The sequence below is a fragment of the Ranitomeya imitator genome, chromosome 5 (genome assembly GCF_032444005.1).
Source record: "Ranitomeya imitator isolate aRanImi1 chromosome 5, aRanImi1.pri, whole genome shotgun sequence".
In the NCBI taxonomy this organism is placed as follows: domain Eukaryota; kingdom Metazoa; phylum Chordata; class Amphibia; order Anura; family Dendrobatidae; genus Ranitomeya; species Ranitomeya imitator.
In genome coordinates, this window is record NC_091286.1 from 175,052,639 (window position 1) to 175,073,047 (window position 20,409).

At 46.0% G+C, this 20,409-nt stretch overlaps 2 protein-coding genes across 3 annotated transcripts in view; one reads left to right on the forward strand and one right to left on the reverse strand.

The window, feature by feature from the left end:
* Window positions 1-10,001, reverse strand: part of GNPAT (glyceronephosphate O-acyltransferase) — a 433,316-nt gene extending 423,315 nt beyond the window's left edge. For both annotated transcript variants that reach the window (XM_069769345.1, XM_069769344.1), the window contains exon 1: window positions 9,867-10,001. In XM_069769345.1, the coding sequence (XP_069625446.1) occupies window positions 9,867-9,896 (30 nt within the window). In that variant the 5' untranslated portion in view covers window positions 9,897-10,001. The remainder of the gene's footprint in view (window positions 1-9,866) is intronic.
* Window positions 10,002-10,086: 85 nt separating this feature from the next.
* The window catches only part of FSAF1 (40S small subunit processome assembly factor 1), a 71,979-nt gene continuing 61,656 nt past the window's right edge, over window positions 10,087-20,409 (forward strand). Inside the window, exons 1-3 of the mRNA XM_069769346.1 lie at window positions 10,087-10,244; window positions 12,129-12,439; window positions 19,064-19,117. Coding sequence (XP_069625447.1) covers window positions 10,142-10,244; window positions 12,129-12,439; window positions 19,064-19,117 — 468 coding nt within the window. The 5' untranslated portion in view covers window positions 10,087-10,141. The remainder of the gene's footprint in view (window positions 10,245-12,128; window positions 12,440-19,063; window positions 19,118-20,409) is intronic.

The window sequence follows — 20,409 nt, forward strand, 5'->3', positions numbered from 1 at the left end:
GGCTACCCCTGGCAGCCAAAACCCTGGAGAAATTCTGATTCTGGGGGGCAGGTAAGTACCCTTAATTGCCACTGTGAAGAGGTGTATCGGCGGTCGTTAAGGGGTTAAAATTATTTTTATGCCACAATTGTTGTATTTGCTTCACAAATCCCCATGTTGGATCCCCCCTCCGAAATTCAGAGAGGTGGAACCATTGTTCAGAGAACTGATATGGCACAAGCAAAATGCAAGGATAAAACTGTCATCACTTCAAAGAGACAAAACTGAGGGAGGTTTGGCGATTGCAGATCCATGGATATATTTTATAACTTCACAGATACATTTTCATGGGTGGGGAAAAAAAAGTCTTCGTTACTTACTGATAATGGGCAGCACCACAAGAGAGGGGATCCGCCGACCAAGGACAGGAAAACTACAGGCTAAAAATGGAGGCTTCTTTTTCTCTCGCATCAGTTGGAGTACAGGGCATAAGAGGACCTCCAATAGTTATTATAATAACAACAACATATAAACAACCAACACCATTTATTAAACTAAAGGTGTTAAAATACAACGTTACGAAAGCCGTGCTCACCCACACGTGACTGGAGGGAATAGAAGGGTGGTCTCATGGATTCCGAAAAATCTAGTTACCAGCAAATAAGACTTTATCGATCACCCATGACCGCACCACGAGAGATTTACAGAGAAAAATAATAATCTAGGTAGGGACCACCGCCTGGAACACCCTTTGCCCATAGGTGAGGTCTGAGGACACACTCATATCCAATCTATAGTGCCTACAGAAGGTAGATGGAGAGGACCAGGTAACTGCCTTACAGATGTCTTCTATTGAGACGTCCGACCTCTCTGCCTAGGAGGATACCGCAGCACGAGTAGAATGAGCCTTTAAACCTTCCTGGACCGCCTCGCCACTTGCTGAGTAGGCTAGAGAAATGGCTTCCCTAATCTACCTAGTAATTGTGGGTTTAAGGCACTACACCCTTTCCTAGAACCTTGGAAGAATCCAAATACCTATCCTGTCTCCAGTCTTTTGTAATGGGCAGGTATCTATCTACACACCTCCTAACATTCAAAGTATGTAGTTTTTCCTCCTACTGGTTCTTTCGATTAGAGCAAAAGGAAGGGATGACGATTTATTGTAGCCTATGGAACCGTAACGCTACTTTGGGAAGATAAGCTGGATCGAGCTTAAAGACTATCATATAGGATTTGGGTGAAGGTTGGGGCTATTCAGAGAGACTGAATATAGCTGACTCTTCTGCCTGATGTCAATGCTACCAACAAAATGGTTTTAAGTGAAAGAACCTTAGGGATACCGATTCCATGGGTTCAAATGGAACGTTCGTTAAGGCTGTCAGGACCAGATTTAAGTCCCACGATAAGAAGTCTACTTTACAAATGGACCTAGATCTTAATGATGCTATTATAAATCATGAAACAATAAGTACCGGCCAGATCACAGCTGTACAGCGCCCAGAGTGCTGCCACCTGCATTTTTCGAGTACATTGCTAACTTAAGGCCTTTCTGCAAAAATTCCAAGATCTTCCCCACCATTGCCCATCTCTTCAACCCTAGAACCTGAAGAATATAAAAACTTTCTCCAAGTCCTAGCATATATCCTAGTTGTGACTTCTTTCCTAGTCTGAAGCAGAGTGCATTTGAGATTTGAGGAAAAAATCTGACTCCTTTAACAGCGCCATTTCAAATTCCACTCCATCAAGTGGAAAATGGCTGATTGGGGAAAGCAGATTCGGCCCTCCCAGAAGAATCCATGGATCGGACACCGACGTCCTGCTTCGACACGAAAACCATGGTCTTTTGGGCCACAAGGGGGCAATCCACACAATCCTTGCCCTGTCCTCACTGATTTTTCTTATGACTAGCAGGATCAGGGCTATGGAGGGAAGGCGTATGCCAGTCTTAAGTCCTGGAGGGCCAGGATTGCATCTACTACTAGGGGATCTTCTCTGGGGTCCAGGGAACAAAAAACACCTTTACTTTTCTGTTGAGTCTGCTTGCAAACAGGTCTATGACCGGGAGACGCCACTTATGAACTATCTGAAGATATCTTGATGCAGCTCCCACTCTACTTGTCTTAGAGGACTGCAGTTTAAAAAGTCTGCTTTGGTGTTGTCCTTCCCTTTTATATGCAGAGCCGTCAGGGAGAGGAGATGACCCTCCGCTCGCTTGAAATAATCGCTCTGTCACCTTCATTAAAGTTTTGGATCAAGTTCCCCCACGACAATTTATATAAGCCACTGATACTTGATTGTCTGAGAGGATCCTGACAGGCTGGCCCTGTAGGGAAACAAGGAATTTACTTACAGTCTTCTCTACCACCAGCAATTCTTTTGCATTTGATGACAGTGTTTTCTAACTCCTGGTTCATATTCCCAGGACCACCTCCCTTCCTAGATGAGCCCCCCATCCCGTGAGGCTCGCATCCATGGTGACATTTCATTTAATATCCACCACCCAGGGAATTCCCCTGAACAAGTTTGATTCATCCAACCACCAACAAAGGAATTGCACTGCCTTGGTTATCGCAACGTCCAGTTTAGGGGCTTTGTCCCATAAGGATGAAGATGGCTTGTCAAAGGGGTATTTTGTCTTGACAGAAAGGGGTAGGGAACCCTTCCTTTCTAGCCTTTTCCATTCTTTTTGCACTAAAGTTCTGATCTTTTCGGTCAATGGAAATGATCGTTTCCTCTGGTCTAAGCGTCGTAACATTATATCCTGCACTGACTTCTCAGGCCTAGTGTTCATAATACTTATAGTGGATCTCACCAATTTTACTAGCCTATTCACTTTCACAAGAGGAAAACAATGGCGGCCTGCCTACTATCTGATGATGAGGTTGGCAAGGATGTATTTTACAGTACAGACCAAAAGTTTGGACATACCTTCTCATTTAAAGGTTTTTCTATGTTTTCATGACTATGAAAATTGTACATTCACACTGAAGGCATCAAAACTATGAATTAACACATGTGGAATTATATACTTAACAAAAGTGTGAAACAACTGAAATTATGTCTTATATTCTAGATTCTTCAAAGTAGCCACCTTTTGCGCTTTTGACTGTTTTGCACACTCTTGGCATTCTCTTGATGAGCTTCAAGAGGTAGTCACCGGGAATGGTCTTCCAACAATCTTGAAGGAGTTCCCAGAGATGCTTAGCACTTGTTGGTCCTTTTGCCTTCACTCTGCGGTCCAGCTCACCCCAAACCATCTCGATTGGGTTCAGTTCTAGTGACTGTGGAGGCCAGGTCATCTGGCGTAGCACCCAATCACTCTCCTGCTTGGTCAAATAGCCCTTACACTGCCTGGAGGTGTGTTTGGGGTCATTGTCCTGTTGAAAAATAAATGATGGTCCAACTAAACGCAAACCGGATGGAATAGCATGCCGCTGCAAGATGCTGTGGTAGCCATGCTGGTTCAGTATGCCTTCAATTTTGAATAAATCCCCAACAGTGTCACCAGCAAAGCACCATCACACCTCCTCCTCCATGCTTCAAGGTGGGAACCAGGCATGCAGAGTCCATCCGTTCACCTTTTCTGCATCGCACAAAGACACGGTGATTGGAACCAAAGATCACAAATTTGGACTCATCAGACCAAAGCACAGATTTCCACTGGTCAAATGTCCATTCCTTGTGTTCTTTAGCCCAAACAAGTCTCTTCTGCTTGTTGCCTGTCCTTAGCAGTGGTTTCCTAGCAGCTATTTTACCATGAAGGCCTGCTGCACAAAGGCTCCTCTTAACAGTTGTTGTAGAGATGTGTCTGCTGCTAGAACTCTGTGTATTGACCTGGTCTCTAATCTGAGCTGCTGTTAACCTGCAGTTTTTGAGGCTGGTGACTCGGATAAACTTATCCTCAGAAGCAGAGGTGACTCTTGGTCTTCCTTTCATGGGGCGGTCCTGATGTGAGCCAGTTTCTTTGTAGCGCTTGATGGTTTTTGCCACTGCACTTGGGGACACTTTCAAAGTTTGCCCAATTTTTCGGACTGACTGACCTTCATTTCTTAAAGTAATGATGGCCACTCGTTTTTCTTTACTTAGCTGCTTTTTTCTTGCCATAATGCAAATTCTAACAGTCTATTCAGTAGAACTATCAGCTGTGTATCCACAAGACTTCTGCACAACATAACTGATGGTCCCAACCTCATTTATAAGGCAATAAATCCCACTTATTAAACCTGACAGGGCACACCTGTGAAGTGAAAACCATTCCATGTGACTACCTCTTGAAGCTCATCAAGAGAATGCCAAGAGTGTGCAAAGCAGTCATCAAAGCAAAAGGTGGCTACTTTGAAGAACCTATTTCAGTTGTTTCACACTTTTTTGTTAAGTACCGTATATACTCGAGTATAAGCTGACCCGAGTATAAGCCAACCCCCCTAATTTTGACACAAAAAACTGGGAAAACTTATTAACTCAAGTATAAGCCTAGGGTGGAAAATGCAGCAGCTACCGGTTAATGTCAAAAATAAAAATAGATACCAATAAAAGTAAAATTAATTGAGACATCAGTAGGTTAAGTGTTTTTGAATATCCATATTGAATCAGGAGCCCCATATATTGCTCCATACAGTTCATTATTGCCCCATAGATGCTCCGTATAAAGCTGTGCCCCATATACAATGATCTGCACCGTTCATTATTGCCCCATAGCTGTGCCATATAGTGCTCTGCACCGTTCATTATTGTTCCATAGATGCTCCTTATAAAGCTGTGCCATATAGTGCTCTGCACCGTTCATTTTTGTCCCATAGCTGTGCCATATAGTGCTCTGCACCGTTCATTATTGCCCCATAGCTGTGCCATATAGTGCTCTGCACCGTTCATTTTTGCCCCATAGCTGTGCCATATAGTGCTCTGCACCGTTCATTTTTGTCCCATAGCTGTGCCATATAGTGCTCTGCACCGTTCATTATTGTCCCATAGCTGTGCCATATAGTGCTCTGCACCGTTCATTATTGCCCCATAGCTGTGCCATATAGTGCTCTGCACCGTTCATTATTGCCCCATAGCTGTGCCATATAGTGCTCTGCACTGTTCATTATTGCCCCATAGCTGTGCCATATAGTGCTCTGCACCGTTCATTATTGCCCCATAGCTGTGCCATATAGTGCTCTGCACCGTTCATTATTGCCCCATAGCTGTGCCATATAGTGCTCTGCACCGTTCATTTTTGTCCCATAGCTGTGCCATATAGTGCTCTGCACCGTTCATTTTTGCCCCATAGCTGTGCCATATAGTGCTCTGCACCGTTCATTATTGCCCCATAGCTGTGCCATATAGTGCTCTGCACTGTTCATTATTGCCCCATAGCTGTGCCATATAGTGCTCTGCACCGTTCATTTTTGCCCCATAGCTGTGCCATATAGTGCTCTGCACCGTTCATTTTTGTCCCATAGCTGTGCCATATAGTGCTCTGCACCGTTCATTATTGTCCCATAGCTGTGCCATATAGTGCTCTGCACCGTTCATTATTGCCCCATAGCTGTGCCATATAGTGCTCTGCACCGTTCATTATTGCCCCATAGCTGTGCCATATAGTGCTCTGCACTGTTCATTATTGCCCCATAGCTGTGCCATATAGTGCTCTGCACCGTTCATTATTGCCCCATAGCTGTGCCATATAGTGCTCTGCACCGTTCATTATTGCCCCATAGCTGTGCCATATAGTGCTCTGCACCGTTCATTTTTGTCCCATAGCTGTGCCATATAGTGCTCTGCACCGTTCATTTTTGCCCCATAGCTGTGCCATATAGTGCTCTGCACCGTTCATTATTGCCCCATAGCTGTGCCATATAGTGCTCTGCACTGTTCATTATTGCCCCATAGCTGTGCCATATAGTGCTCTGCAACGTTCATTATTGTCCCATAGATGCTCCTTATAAAGCTGTGCCATATAGTGCTCTGCACTGTTCATTATTGCCCCATAGCTGTGCCATATAGTGCTCTGCACCGTTCATTATTGCCCCATAGCTGTGCCATATAGTGCTCTGCACCGTTCATTATTGCCCCATAGCTGTGCCATATAGTGCTCTGCACCGTTCATTTTTGTCCCATAGCTGTGCCATATAGTGCTCTGCACCGTTCATTTTTGCCCCATAGCTGTGCCATATAGTGCTCTGCACCGTTCATTATTGTCCCATAGCTGTGCCATATAGTGCTCTGCACTGTTCATTATTGCCCCATAGCTGTGCCATATAGTGCTCTGCAACGTTCATTATTGTCCCATAGCTGTGCCATATAGTGCTCTGCACCGTTCATTATTGTCCCATAGCTGTGCCATATAGTGCTCTGCACCGTTCATTATTGCCCCATAGCTGTGCCATACAGTGCTCTGCACCGTTCATTTTTGCCCCATAGCTGTGCCATATAGTGCTCTGCACCGTTCATTATTGCCCCATAGCTGTGCCATATAGTGCTCTGCACCGTTCATTTTTGTCCCATAGCTATGCCATACAGTGCTCTGCACCGTTCATTATTGCCCCATATATGTGCCATATAGTGCGCTGCACCGTTCATTATTGTCCCATAGCTGTGCCATATAGTGCTCTGCACCGTTCATTATTGCCCCATAGCTGTGCCATATAGTGCTCTGCACCGTTCATTATTGCCCCATAGCTGTGCCATATAGTGCTCTGCACCGTTCATTTTTGTCCCATAGCTGTGCCATATAGTGCTCTGCACCGTTCATTGTTGCCCCATAGCTGTGCCATATAGTGCTCTGCACCGTTCATTATTGCCCCATTGATGTACCATAGAAAGCTGTGCCATTGCTGCTGCTGCTGCAATAAAAAAAAAATGCCATACTCTCCTCTCTTGCTTGCAGCTCCCAGCGTCCGGTCCCGGCGTCTCTCCGCACTGACTGATCAGGCAGAGGGCGCCGCGCACACTATATGCGTCATCGCGCCCTCTGACCTGCACAGTCAGAGCGGAGAGACGCCGGGAAGATGGAGCGACTCCCGGCGTGTGGAACGGGGACAGGTAAATATGACATACTTACCTGCTCCCGGCGTCCCGCTCCTTCTCCCGGACAGCTGGTCTTCGGTGCCGCAGCCTCTTCCTCTATCAGCGGTCACCGTTACCGCTGATTAGAGAAATGAATATGCGGCTCCACCCCTATGGGAGTGGAGTCCATATTCATTTTTCTAATGAGCGGTCCCACGTGACCGCTGAAGAGGGGAAGAGCTGCGGCACCCGAAGACCGTGGGACTGCAGGGACAGCGCCAGGATCCTGCCGCCCACCGTGACTCGAGTATAAGCCGAGAGGGGCACTTTCAGACCAAAAATTTGGGCTGAAAATCTCGGCTTATATTCGAGTATATACGGTATATAATTCCACATATGTAAATTCATAGTTTTGATGCCTTCAGTGTGAGTGTACAATTTTCATAGTCATGAAAATACAGAAAAATCTTTAAAGAGGTGTGTCCAAACTTTTGGTCTGTACTGTATGTATAACAATAATATATAAATACTCTAACACCATGTAATACTGAAAGTCTTTGTTCTACTCATCTTTTGTAAAAATGTTAAGGCTATGTGCACATGTTGCGGATTTGCTGCGGATTCGCAGCGGATTTTTCCGCGCAGAAACGCTGCAGATCCGCACTGTGATGTACAGTACAATGTTATTCAATGGGAAAAAAAAAAAAAGATGTGCAGATGGTGTGGAAAAATCAATGCGGAATTGCTGCGGATTTCAAAGAAGTGCGGATCTGCAGCGTTTCTGCATCCCTCCATGTTAAAAATCCGCAGTGGCAAGAACCGCAGAAAATCCAAACTCTGGCGCCAGAACTCCAGAGCGGAGCGTGCGGCCGCATAGCAACACATGGAGCTGCACGCTCCACTCTGGAGTGCCGGTGCCAGAGCTTGGATTTCACATGCGAGACACGGACGTGTTTCTCGCATGTGTGATCCCGGCCTTATATGTCGGATCGACAATTAGGAAACTAAAAGATAGATTCAGGGAACATTTATTGGACATTGTTCATCCAACAGTACGTCATGTGTCAAATGCATCACGCCATTTTATTAATAAACACGACAGACACACAAGTCATCTAAAGGTTTATGCAATAGAGCAAGTTTACAAAAATATAGATATAGGTGATAGAGAAAGCAGATTACGCGATAGGGAGGCTTTCTGGATTTTTTTATTGAACACCAGAGTGCCCACAGGGTTAAATCTCAGAAAAGAGATGATGTTACACTACTAATATTCTATCATTGTCTCTGTATTTTACATTTACCTTTTCAGGTGGATAATTGTACCTGATTGTGTAGTATTCGCGGCATGTTCATACATTTCATGTGCAATGATTTTTTTTTCTTTTTTTTTTTTCTTGTACCTGTTCTGATGATCACATGTTTTGTATGTCCAATGGTGTCTGTTGGGGTGGAGTTAATTATTCTCATGGCTACACACCTGTTGAATGTGTTTTTATATGTCTTGTTGGGCTATTCAAGTTTATGCTGTGGACAAAGAGCGCCATGTGTGCTCAAAACGCGTTCAGCTAACTTATGGCTTCTTTTCTGGAATAGCTGTGCAGTCATTCCCAAGCAGCTTTTTCTGAATTTTAATATGTGGAAATAAATTTGATGATTTTTTTATTCCGGGGCTGGATTTTCTTCTTACTTATTCAATATTGGACGATAGGCGGTGGCGTTTTCCTTGCTCGGATGTTCCTGTGGACTTTCATGGATCTGCTGATGGGGGTGAGCTGAAACCTAACCTTTTTCATTGTTCAGTGATCCGAAATGACAGATGTGAGGTCGAAATGACAAGTGTTAGGGGGGAATGAGAGGAGCGAGGGAGAAAATGAGAGGTGTGAGGGGAAAATGAGAGAAGTGAATGGGAAAATGAGAGGCGTGAGGGGAAAATAAGAGAAGTGAGGTGCTATAACTAACCACAGATATTTACTATGCCCAGGCAACGCTGGGCTCTTCAGCTAGTAGGATATAATTACACTCTGTGCAGAGACTGGTGTAATGGAGATCACAATATAAATAAATAGATATGAGGCGAAGCCTCAGCCAGCTCACCGATTCGCTTCACAGGTGCACGGAACCCGTCCTGACCCAACGTGTCTTCAATCCAATATGTGAAAAAAGTTAGGCTACGTTCACATTAGCATTGCGGGGTGCAGCGTCGTTGGCGGATACCGACGCATGCGTCATGTGCCCCTATCTTTAACATGGGGGGCGCATGAACATGTGCTGGTATGCGTTGTACTGCGTTTTGCGACGCATGCGTCATATAGATGCACAAGACAGGGCGCAGAGGACGCTACTTGTAGCATTTTCCCTGCGCCGAAAATCTCGATCTATAGTGTATTATGACAACCCATGCGTCACAAAACGCAGCGTTGTGTATTTGCGCTGTTGGTTGCGTTGCCGACGCTGCGCCCAACAACGCAAATGTGAACGTAGCCCAAGTAGTCCAGCTCCTTTTAATATTTCCAATTCTTTATTTTTCCATTAAAACTGCAAAGTCCTTGTGCAAAGTGGATGTAGTTACAGTGGATACAGAAAAACAAGCAGCGCGTTTTTCGATCTAATATGATCTTTTTCACAGCTGATCGAAACGCGTTGCTTGTATTTCTGTATCCACTGTAACTACATCCACTTTGCACAAGGACTTTGCAGTTTTAATGGAAAAATAAAGAATTGGAAATTTTAAAAGGAGCTGGACTACTAACTTTTCACATATTGTAATGGAGATCGCACTGATTGTATGCAGAGCCGGGCTCCCACCAGGGATGTTCTGCCCTCGGGGTCCACTACACCCAGGGTTACGAGCTGTCGCCCCCCATTCTCCTGTACGTAAGAAAGATGCCACTTACTAAGTACGCGGTGCCCATAGCTGCTGCCATAGGTGCCCTCCAACTGCAGCAAGCGTTATCCCACTGACATCACCGGATCGCGTTACACAGAACCACAGGAAGGGGCGGGCAGAACCGTAACTGATACGGGCTGCTCTATTTTGACAGCTACGGAAGCCTTACAAGACAAAGCCAGTGTTGTAGGGATGGAGGGTAGGGAAGCCGCATCCGGCCATGCTGTGTTGACTGCGTGCTTCGCTTCCGCCCAGCTGTGGTAGCTCAGGCTCCACGTGTGTATGGTAACGCTGCAGGAAGACTCCCTCAAGATGGCGGAAGGCAAGCATCCGTGTGCAGTGCGGGAGCAGCTGGAGTCCGTGCTCAAAGACCTGTATGATTTCGGTGAGGATAGCTTGTAGTTTCTGCGACCCCCCAACTATTGGATACGGGTTTCCGACGCCCCTCGGAGAGTAGTGCTGCCCTGATAATGCTGGCCAGGCACAGTGCCGTGCTGCTCTGTGTGTACGGGGGCCAGCAATGCCCCCCATTCTGTGCTGCTCTGTGTGTACGGGACCAGCAATGCCCCCCGTTCTGTGCTGCTCTGTGTGTACGGGACCAGCAATGCCCCCCATTCTGTGCTGCTCTGTGTGTACGGGACCAGCAATGCCCCCCGTTCTGTGCTGCTCTGTGTGTACGGGACCAGCAATGCCCCCTGTTCTGTGTGCTGCTCTGTGTGTACGGGGTCAGCAATGCCCCCGCTCTGTGTGCTCCTCTGTGTGTACGGGGGTCAGCAATACCCCCTGTTCTGTGTGCTCCTCTGTGTGTACGGGGGTCAGCAATGCCCCCCGTTCTGTGCTGCTCTGTGTGTACGGGACCAGCAATGCCCCCCGTTCTGTGCTGCTCTGTGTGTACGGGACCAGCAATGCCCCCCGTTCTGTGCTGCTCTGTGTGTACGGGGGCCAGCAATGCCCCCCGTTCTGTGCTGCTCTGTGTGTACGGGACCAGCAATGCCCCCCGTTCTGTGCTGCTCTGTGTGTACGGGACCAGCAATGCCCCCCATTCTGTGCTGCTCTGTGTGTACGGGACCAGCAATGCCCCCCATTCTGTGCTGCTCTGTGTGTACGGGACCAGCAATGCCCCCCGTTCTGTGCTGCTCTGTGTGTACGGGACCAGCAATGCCCCCTGTTCTGTGTGCTGCTCTGTGTGTACGGGGGTCAGCAATGCCCCCGCTCTGTGTGCTCCTCTGTGTGTACGGGGGTCAGCAATACCCCCTGTTCTGTGTGCTGCTCTGTGTGTACGGGGGTCAGCAATGTCCCCTGTTCTGTGTGCTGCTGTGTGTACGGGGGTCAGCAATGTCCCCTGTTCTGTGTGCTCCTCTGTGTGTACGGGGGTCAGCAATGCCCCCTGTTCTGTGTGCTGCTCTGTGTGTACGGGGGTCAGCAATGTCTTGAGCAGAGTGTTCGTCCATCTCGGAGGAGGACACCCAGCTGATGGCCATGTTGTGAGTATACACAAGCCGCAGTGCACTCTGTATACACCTGACAGTGTGCGACCACTGGAGATGTGACTGATCAGTGACCCGGACCTGTACAATGATGGCTACACATGAATATCTGATGTATGGAACTAGTAGCTATAGCCAAACTGGGATAATTAGAAATACCTTTCACTCCAATATCTTTTAAAATCCCTAACGTCCAAAACAAAAGTGAACAAGAAGCAGGTAGTGAGGCGCCTGGGATGTGAGGTGCACATTGGGAGTTGTCCACCTTTACAGACCGTTGTTGGTGGTTTTCTTAAATACTTGAGCTAAAACATTTTGCAATTGGATTTCCCTACAAATCTTCACATTCATGAAAGAATCCAATGGCTGATCGGGCAGATCAACAACCTCGGGCTTCTGTCACAGGTCTGATTTCTCATCCAAGTGTTCTGTGATGTCTCATGTAGGACATGTGCTGATTAGTCTGCGGAGCCGGGCACATGTCCGCCCGAGCTGCACCCATCTGTCCGATTATTCACTTGTCTGCATACAAGAAAAACCGATGAATTGTGTTTGGGTACAACTGATGAACATCTGATGAAAAGCATACAGTTTTTCCCATGCACATACAAAAAAAAGGTGTAAAACTGCCTGAAATGTGAGGTGTGGCCCCTACATGTTGAGTGGATCTCCAGCTCATGTACCCATGTGTAGACCTGTCGCCGCCCCCCAGACAGTTCTAGCCAGAGAACATAAGCCGGTCGGTGTGCTGCCATTAGTAAAGTATGTCTTCCTTCTTACAGGTGATGACTTTGTGACTCCTGAAGAAACCATACTGGACCATGGACAAATCGATGACCTTTCTGATGAAAAGGAGACTGAAAAAGTGAATGGTCATAAAGAAAATGAGCAACCGGTGACATGTTCTAAACGGGGGAAGAAAACCGTTTCCATGTTCTTTGACTCTATTAAGGAAGAACTGTGTAGTCGGGCCAAGAACCCCACCGTGTCTAGTAGTCCTGCACCAAAGCCTTCTACTGTTCAGGTTGTGAGTTTTATCAGCCGCAAAGACAAGCAATGTAAGGAAGGAGATATACAAGAAGTGAATACAGAGGTAATCTAATATGTTAATCATCTCTATGTATTCCTTTAGTTAACTGCTTTCCATATGGTAGGTGATAATTTATCGATTGGTAAGTGTCAGACTATTGTGACCCCAGCATTCCTGAGATCGAGGCTCTGCAGCCTCCCGACTCCATAGAGCAGTGGCTGCATGAGCACGCTATCTGTTCATTCTCTATGGGATTACTTAAAACAGCTGCGTGCTATACTCTGGTATGTCCAGTAATCCAATAGAGAATGAATGGAATGGTGGTGCCTATGTCCGGCGCAGCTTCATACTGATGGCTGAGTGCATGTCTCAGGATTGCTGGGGGTGTCAACCATTGGACGAATCAGTAAGTTATCACATATCCTATGGACTTGTGAGAATGGGAAAACCTTAGACGGAGCAGTCTTTAGTCTTTCAACTAGGAGTCTCATGTGACTTGACAAATGCTAGTGTTGTCTTATTTTGTAGGAAGCAGCAGTTGTTTCATAGCTGTAAAATTGCAGGGACAGGAGACCACTCTGGAGAAGCTTTGTTTTCTACAGACGGGTGTCTGTATACTGGTACTTATTAGAAGTTGCAATTCTAGTTACTGTGAACTGGATCTGGGTTACAAGATCGTTTTATTTTTTTTTATGGGAATCCAAGTTTTCATTTTAAAATTGTTTGCCGACATTTGGAGCTCTTATCTTTTTTCCAAAGCATCACTTACTTAAATGAAGCATTATAGAGATCAGCGATCTTAAAGGGAAGGTGCCGCATTTTATTTTTCTCTAGTCACTTTCCACGACGGCATATGGAGGTTGTCTCTTTGCCCTAATGGGGAACAGGAAACACGAGAGGTTAAAAGCACCTCCCACCTCCCATTCACCAGTGTCTTTTCTGTTCCCCATGGGACAGGGAGAGGTTCCATATGCTGTAGTGGCCGGTGGCTACAGTCATTTTTCCAGGTCTTACCTGTATTTCAGCCGGGCAGCTGGGGTCGCCTTGTGCCTCTCTGTGGGCTGCTCCCGTCGTCCTGCTTGGCAGGTACCTCGGGACCCTTCCCGGCCTTCCTGCGCCCCGTGAGGGTAAAGCAGGCCGGGATCCCCAGCCGGGATCCTCTCCGTAGCTTCCCGGCTTCCTCCCTCCATGCTGCTTGGTCGGCGTTCCGGAAGTGACGTCAGCGGTCGCGCGCGCGTCACTTCCGGTTTTCGTATCACCCTGAAGCCGGCTCTTCCGGGTTTCGCCGGCGGCGGTGTCGGTGCAATGGCGTCCCACACGTGGATCCTGGAGGAGGAGGAGGGGAAATTCTACCGCTAGAGGCAGGTGCTAGGAGAGTTACTCCATAAAAGCCTGCTGAACCACCACTGAGGTAAGACTATAATCTCTTCAGTATGGATGGTTCTTTGTGCCCTGCATCTGCAGAGCCCAGCACTGCCCCTGCTACTGTGAGTATGCAGGGTCTGGATCCGGGAGGTAGTTTTTTCTTAGGGGTAGCTCCTCATTCTTCTCTCCCTCTCTGTTTCAGGGAGAAAAGTCTGCCCCTAGAGCTACTATTAGGAAGAAGTGTCCGGTCTGTTCTGCAAAGCTCCCTCCTACCTGGGATAAAAAAACTCTGCCAGCCATGCACTGACAGGATAGTTAAAGCAGAGCAACCATCTCTTCTAGATGAGATACGCTCTCTTGTTAAACAGGAGGTACAATCTTCCTTAGCAGCCTTCACTCCTCCACCCCCACCTCCGCCACCACATTCCCCAGCTAAGAAGAGGAAGATTCAGGTCGTAGAATCGGATTCAGACCACTCTTTTTCTTCATCTGCTGGCTGGGAAGATCCAGCATCCCCTAAGGCTGAGGTCAGGAAATACCTCTTCTCCTCGGATTATATTGAGGACCTGGTGTCTGCTGTTCGTAACACCATGGGGCTTGAAGAGGAACCTGTACCACAGTCCATACAGGATCATATGTTTGGTGGGCTCAGATCGGAGAAAAAGGCAGGATTCCCCGTTCATGCAAATGTGCTTAATATGATTGAGCAAGAGTGGGAACTCCCTGAGAAGCGCCTTAGTATGTCTTCCGAGATGAAACATAGATTTCCTCTAGAAGGCGACCTTGTTAAACTTGACATTCCCAAGGTGGATGTGCAGGTGGCCAGAGTCGCCAAAAGAACAGCACTCCCCTTTGAGGATGCGTCGCAGTTAAAAGACCCTATGGACAGGAAGATTGAGAGTCTCCTGAAGAAATCCTGGGAGTCTTCTTATTCTGTTCTCAAGGCTAATATTGCCTCTACCTGTGTAGCGAGGACCCTTTCCTGCTGGCTGGAGAAATTAGAATCGCACATTTCTCAGGGTACCTCCAGAAGTGAGATGTTGGATTCCCTCCCTATCTTACATAAGGCTACTGGGTTTCTGGCGGATGCTTCTCTGGAATCCGTTAGAATTGCTGCCAGATCTTTAGTGCTCTCTAACTCTGCCAGAAGAGCCCTCTGGCTTAAATTATGGAGTGGTGACATCACGTCTAAGGCCAAGTTATGTGCCATCCCCTTTAAGGGAGACTATGTGTTTGGTCCAGCTTTAGACGACATTTTGGATAAAGCGACCGACAAGAAAAAGGCGCTCCCGGAGCAAAAACAACCAAGAAAACGGTTTTTTCGTGCCCCACTGTCTCAGCCCTCTCAGCCGAGGGGTAAAGGCAAGACCGGCAGGTGGAGCTATGCTAAAGGCAGAGGGAAAAATATCTTCGTCCCTCAACAACAGCAGCAGCAGCAGCAGCAACAGTCATTCCAACAAGATAAACAATGACTCCGACCCGGTGGGGGGAAGACTCTCAAATTATGTGGATCAGTGGGAAAACATCACCAGCTCCCACTGGGTCCTCAATGTTATCAAGGAGGGCCTATTGATCGAGTTAACTTCTCCCCCCCCCCCTCAGGGTCTAAAGATTACCACCCCCTCAATGAGGGATCACAAACTGCTAACACTGGGTCTCAGAGACCTTTTAAGATCAAATGTGATCTCCCCAGTTCCACAATCAGAATGGGGTCAGGGACATTATTCCCGTTTATTCATGGTACCAAAACCATCAGGGGAAGTACGTATCATCATAAATCTAAAAGGTCTGAATCAACGTGTAAAATATCGAAGATTCAAGATGGAGTCTGTAAAATCAGCCATTCCTTTAATACATCAGCACGCCTTTATGGCGACAATCGACCTGAAAGATGCGTATTTTCATATCCCTATTCACCCGAGACACACAAAATATCTCAGGTTTGCGATTCAGGGGAATCATCAGGTGGAGCACTATCAGTTTGGAGTCCTTCCCTTCAGCATCTCATCAGCTCCGAGTGTTCTCCAAAGTAATGGCGGAAGCCGTGTCATTCATTCGGAGACAAGGGGTTTGTATAGTGCCTTATCTGGACGATCTGCTGATAGTGGCTCCCACCAAAATGACCCTGGTATCTCATGTATCAACCACATTAGAGATATTGAAGTCTCTGGGTTGGATACCGAACATAAAGAAATCCCAGCTTCAACCCTCAAAAACCAGAAAGTTTTTGGGAGTAATTCTGGACTCGGAAAAACAGATGTCCTTCCTTCCAGAAGATCACAGACTACCATTAGTAGTAAAGGTCAAGAAATACAAGGAGATGAGATCTCCCACACTCTGGGAAGGAATGTCGCTATTAGGCTCCATGACAGCCTGCATTCAGTCGGTGGCTTGGGCTCAAGCCCACTCAAGAATTCTCCAGACTCATTTGCTAGACAATTGGGATGGTCGTCCTGGCTCTTTAAACAAGAGGATTCACACTCCAGGTCGAGTGAAAGCATCCTTAACGTGGTGGATGAAGTCCGAAAACCTTCGCAGGGGTGTGAGTTGGATTCAATTCCCGTTAACCACGATCAAAACAGATGCCAGCAAGAGAGGCTGGGGAGCCATGATAAATCATGTTCCTTATCAGGGTCTTTGGGACCCGTCAATCAGAGAAAGATCGTCAAACTTCCGAGAACTCAAGGCTGTGGAAGAAGCTCTCCTTGCAACAAATCATCAACTCTCTGGACAACATGTCCAGATATACTCGGACAACTTGACCACGGTGGCTCACATCAGGCATCAGGGCAGTACAAGATTCACCAGTCTAAAAAATATCTCTGCCCGAATCTTTGCCTGGGCCGAGAAACACCTACTGTCCCTGACGGCAACTCACCTAAAAGGTACTGCCAATTTTCAGGCAGATTATTTGAGCCGACAGGATATTCACCCAGGCGTATGGAGTCTGGATCGGCAAACTTTCAACTTACTGGTAAACAGATGGGGTCTCCCGGAGGTCGACCTCTTTGCTCACCAGAACGCGAAAGTAGAAATATTTTTTTCCCTGGATCCAAGAGGAAATCCCAGAGCAATAGATGCCTTGGTTCAAGATTGGCAATTTCATCTGGCGTACGCTTTTCCGCCCATTCCGATTCTTGCAAAAGTGCTACGGAAGATTCGGATAGAAAAGACTCCAACTATTTTGGTTGCTCCATTTTGGCCCAAGAGAAGTTGGTTCAACCTGATTATTCAACTTCAGGTGGACGGACCGATAATGTTACCGATGAAGGCCAATCTCCTTTCCCAGGGCCCAGTTCTTCACTCGGATCCTCAGAGGTGGAATTTAGCGGCGTGGTTTCTGAAGCCAATGTGCTGAGAGCGAAAGGGCTATCAAACCCTGTTATAGCTACTCTACAAAAATCCAGAAAACCGGTAACAAATGCTATTTATAATAAAATCTGGAAAAAATTTTCATCTTTTTGTCTGCCTAACCCTCCAGACCCTCTCAGGCCAGATATACCTAAGATATTGGACTTTTTACAAAGAGGCCTAGAAATTGGTCTGAAACCCAGTACTCTGAAGGTCCAGGTCTCTGCGCTTAGTTCCATCTTTGATCAAGATCTAGCAGGACATCGCTGGATTAAAAGGTTCATGACCTCAGCAAACAGAATGAACCCTAGGAAGCAAGTTATAGTTCCTCCATGGGATCTCAATATTGTGCTTCAAGGCCTTACAGGTCCACCGTTCGAACCTTTGTCTACCTGTTCCCCACAAAATCTCGCCTACAAGACTGTTTTCTTGGTAGCTATAACTTCAGCTAGAAGAGTGGGTGAATTACAGGCCTTATCAATAAGGGAACCTTATCTACTGGTTAGAGAGGACTCTATAGTACTCCGTCTTGATCCTTCTTTCCTCCCAAAAGTGGTCTCTGAATTTCATCGTTCTCAAGAGATAGTGTTACCAACTTTTTGCAATAATCCTGCAAACTCTGAGGAAAGAAAATTTAATACTCTCGATGTTAGACGTATCCTGCTACATTATTTGGATCAAACCAGTGCTCTTAGAGTTGATCACAACCTTTTTGTCCACTCTTCAGGACAAAATAAGGGGAAGAAGGTAGCCAAGAGTACCATCGCTACATGGATTAAAAAAGCCATAACAGAAGCTTACCTTGCTCAAAATAAACTACCTCCAGTAGGAATCAAGGCCCATTCAACTAGATCTACGTCGGTCTCCTGGGCAGAGAGAGCAGGCGCATCTCCAGAGCAGATCTGCAGGGCAGCTACGTGGTCGTCACTCCATACCTTCTCCAAACATTATAGGTTGGATGTATTATCCAACAGAGATTTAGTCTTCGGCCGCAAGGTTCTTCAGGCCGTTGTCCCTCCATAGTGCCAATTAGTTGGTATTCCTCCATATGCCGTCGTGGAAGGTGACTAGAGAAAATAGAATTATTCTTACCGTTAATTCGGTTTCTAGGAACCTTCCACGACGGCACTAATTTCCCACCCTCTATATTTCCTGGATTAATTCTGGGACTCAGAAGGTAAACCGGTGCTATGGTTTCAGTTATAAGTCACTGGTGAATGGGAGGTGGGAGGTGCTTTTAACCTCTCTTGTGTTTCCTGTTCCCCATTAGGGCAAAGAGACAACCTCCATATGCCGTCGTGGAAGGTTCCTAGAAACCGAATTAACGGTAAGAATAATTCTATTTTTGTATTAAAAATGATTGTTTATTTCTTTAATCTTTTAGAGTTTTAAAGTTATTACCACAGTCTATAGCCACAGTCTATAGCCACAGGTAAAATTTGTCCTGGTCATGAAAGGGGTTAAGACAAAACATAAGGCAGACTAAGAAACAAGCGACAACTGAAGTCATCTGCAGTAAGGGCAGATCATCACACTAGAGGACACCCAGCGTTTTGTGACGTCCATGGCTTACTGACTACAAGCAGTTATTGCCTGCAGAGGATTCTCTACGAAGTACTAAAAATGAACATTTTATTTATGGTGAAGTTAATTTGTCCAATTACTTTTGAGTCCCTGAGATGAGGAAACTTTGTAGAAAAATCATTGCGATTCCTAAAAGATTTCCAGAATATTTTTGTTCAACTTCTTTAATTAACCCTGAAAGTCAATCAATGGCATCTCAGTTGTTTCATTTTACATCTTGAGTAGTGGCATGGAGAGCCCAAATTACGGAGAGTCGGTGACTGCCAAATATTTCTGGACCTAGCTGTACATTGTCCATAAAATTTCTGAGCTGTACTGTAACGCACTACCTTTAAATGTTTCCTTCTGTTATTTCCATTGATGTTAAGCAGTTTTCTTTTACCACAGACAAATATTAAAGAGACAGAAGAAGAAAACCGTCTACAATTTAATTTTGAGAAGGTATGTGCTGTTTTCTATCACTTTTGCCCACAGTGACAACTTATATTTAGATAGTTTAGCATTTGGATTGCGGTAAAGCGTACCATAGCCACTCTGGAATAGAGAGAATGAAAAATGGAATCTGTCAGCAGGATTTTGCTACCTCATCATAGTGCAGCCTGAGATAAGCAGGGAAGCTAAATCCAACGATATATCACTTATATTACTTCGTGCAGCCGTTATGATACAGAGTTTAGATTTAGCAATGAAGCAGAGCTGAGAAAGCTAACCCTGCCGACACCAGGCTCTGTACATAAAATGATTTGGATAACAATGCACAGTGTAAGATCAGTTAAACACCTGTGCCCTTAAAGGGAATTATTTTCTGGAAAATCCTTTGCAAATATGAGTTATCATATAAAGAAACAATGCACATAAAGATTCAAATTGTATCAAAAAGTTTTTTTTATTAAACGCCTAAGTATTAAAAAACATTAACTGCTCAAATGGAGAACCTTGTGTTAAAAGGGACATGGGACAATGTGGCTGTGACAAATGTGGTTGCACAAGAGCCAGGGGCCAACACCAAGTTCCCTTATTTTGCAGTTAATGAGGATTTGCTTTATCAGGTTACTAAACTTCAAGGGTAAGTATGAGTGGTTGTTAGTTCTTGGACCCTATAGACGTAGGGTACTAGACGTGGCATATTCTCATGTCTTGTGGGGCATCTGGGCATAGATAAAACCCAAGAGTGGATCCTTCAAAGGTTCTACTGGGCTGGGTGACACCAGTAGGCTGTCCTACATGTCAGTTATCGGCTCCTGTTTCCCACTTCCGCAGTCCCCTAGTTACCCATTATATGTGGGTCATTTGACCGGATTGCCATATACCTTGTAGGGCCCCTAGTTAAGTCTGCTAGAGGCCACCAATACATCTTGGTGGTCATAGACTGGGCAACACGCTACTCGGAGGTGGTACCATTGAGGAACTCCTCAGCCAGGAGCATAGCCCGAGAGCCAGTCCATATTTCCTCTCAGAGGAGCAGACCAAAAGTTTGGACACACCTCATTTAAAGATTTTTCTGTATTTTCATGACTATGAAAATTGTACATTCACACTGAAGGCATCAAAACTATGAATTACCACATATGGAATTATATACTTAACAAAAAAGTGTGAAACAACTGAAAATGTCTTATATTCTAGATTCTTCAAAGTAGCCACCTTTTGCTTTGATGATGGCTTTGCACACTCTTGGCATTCTCTTGATGAGCTTCAAGAGGTAGTCACCGGGAATGGTCTTCCAACAATCT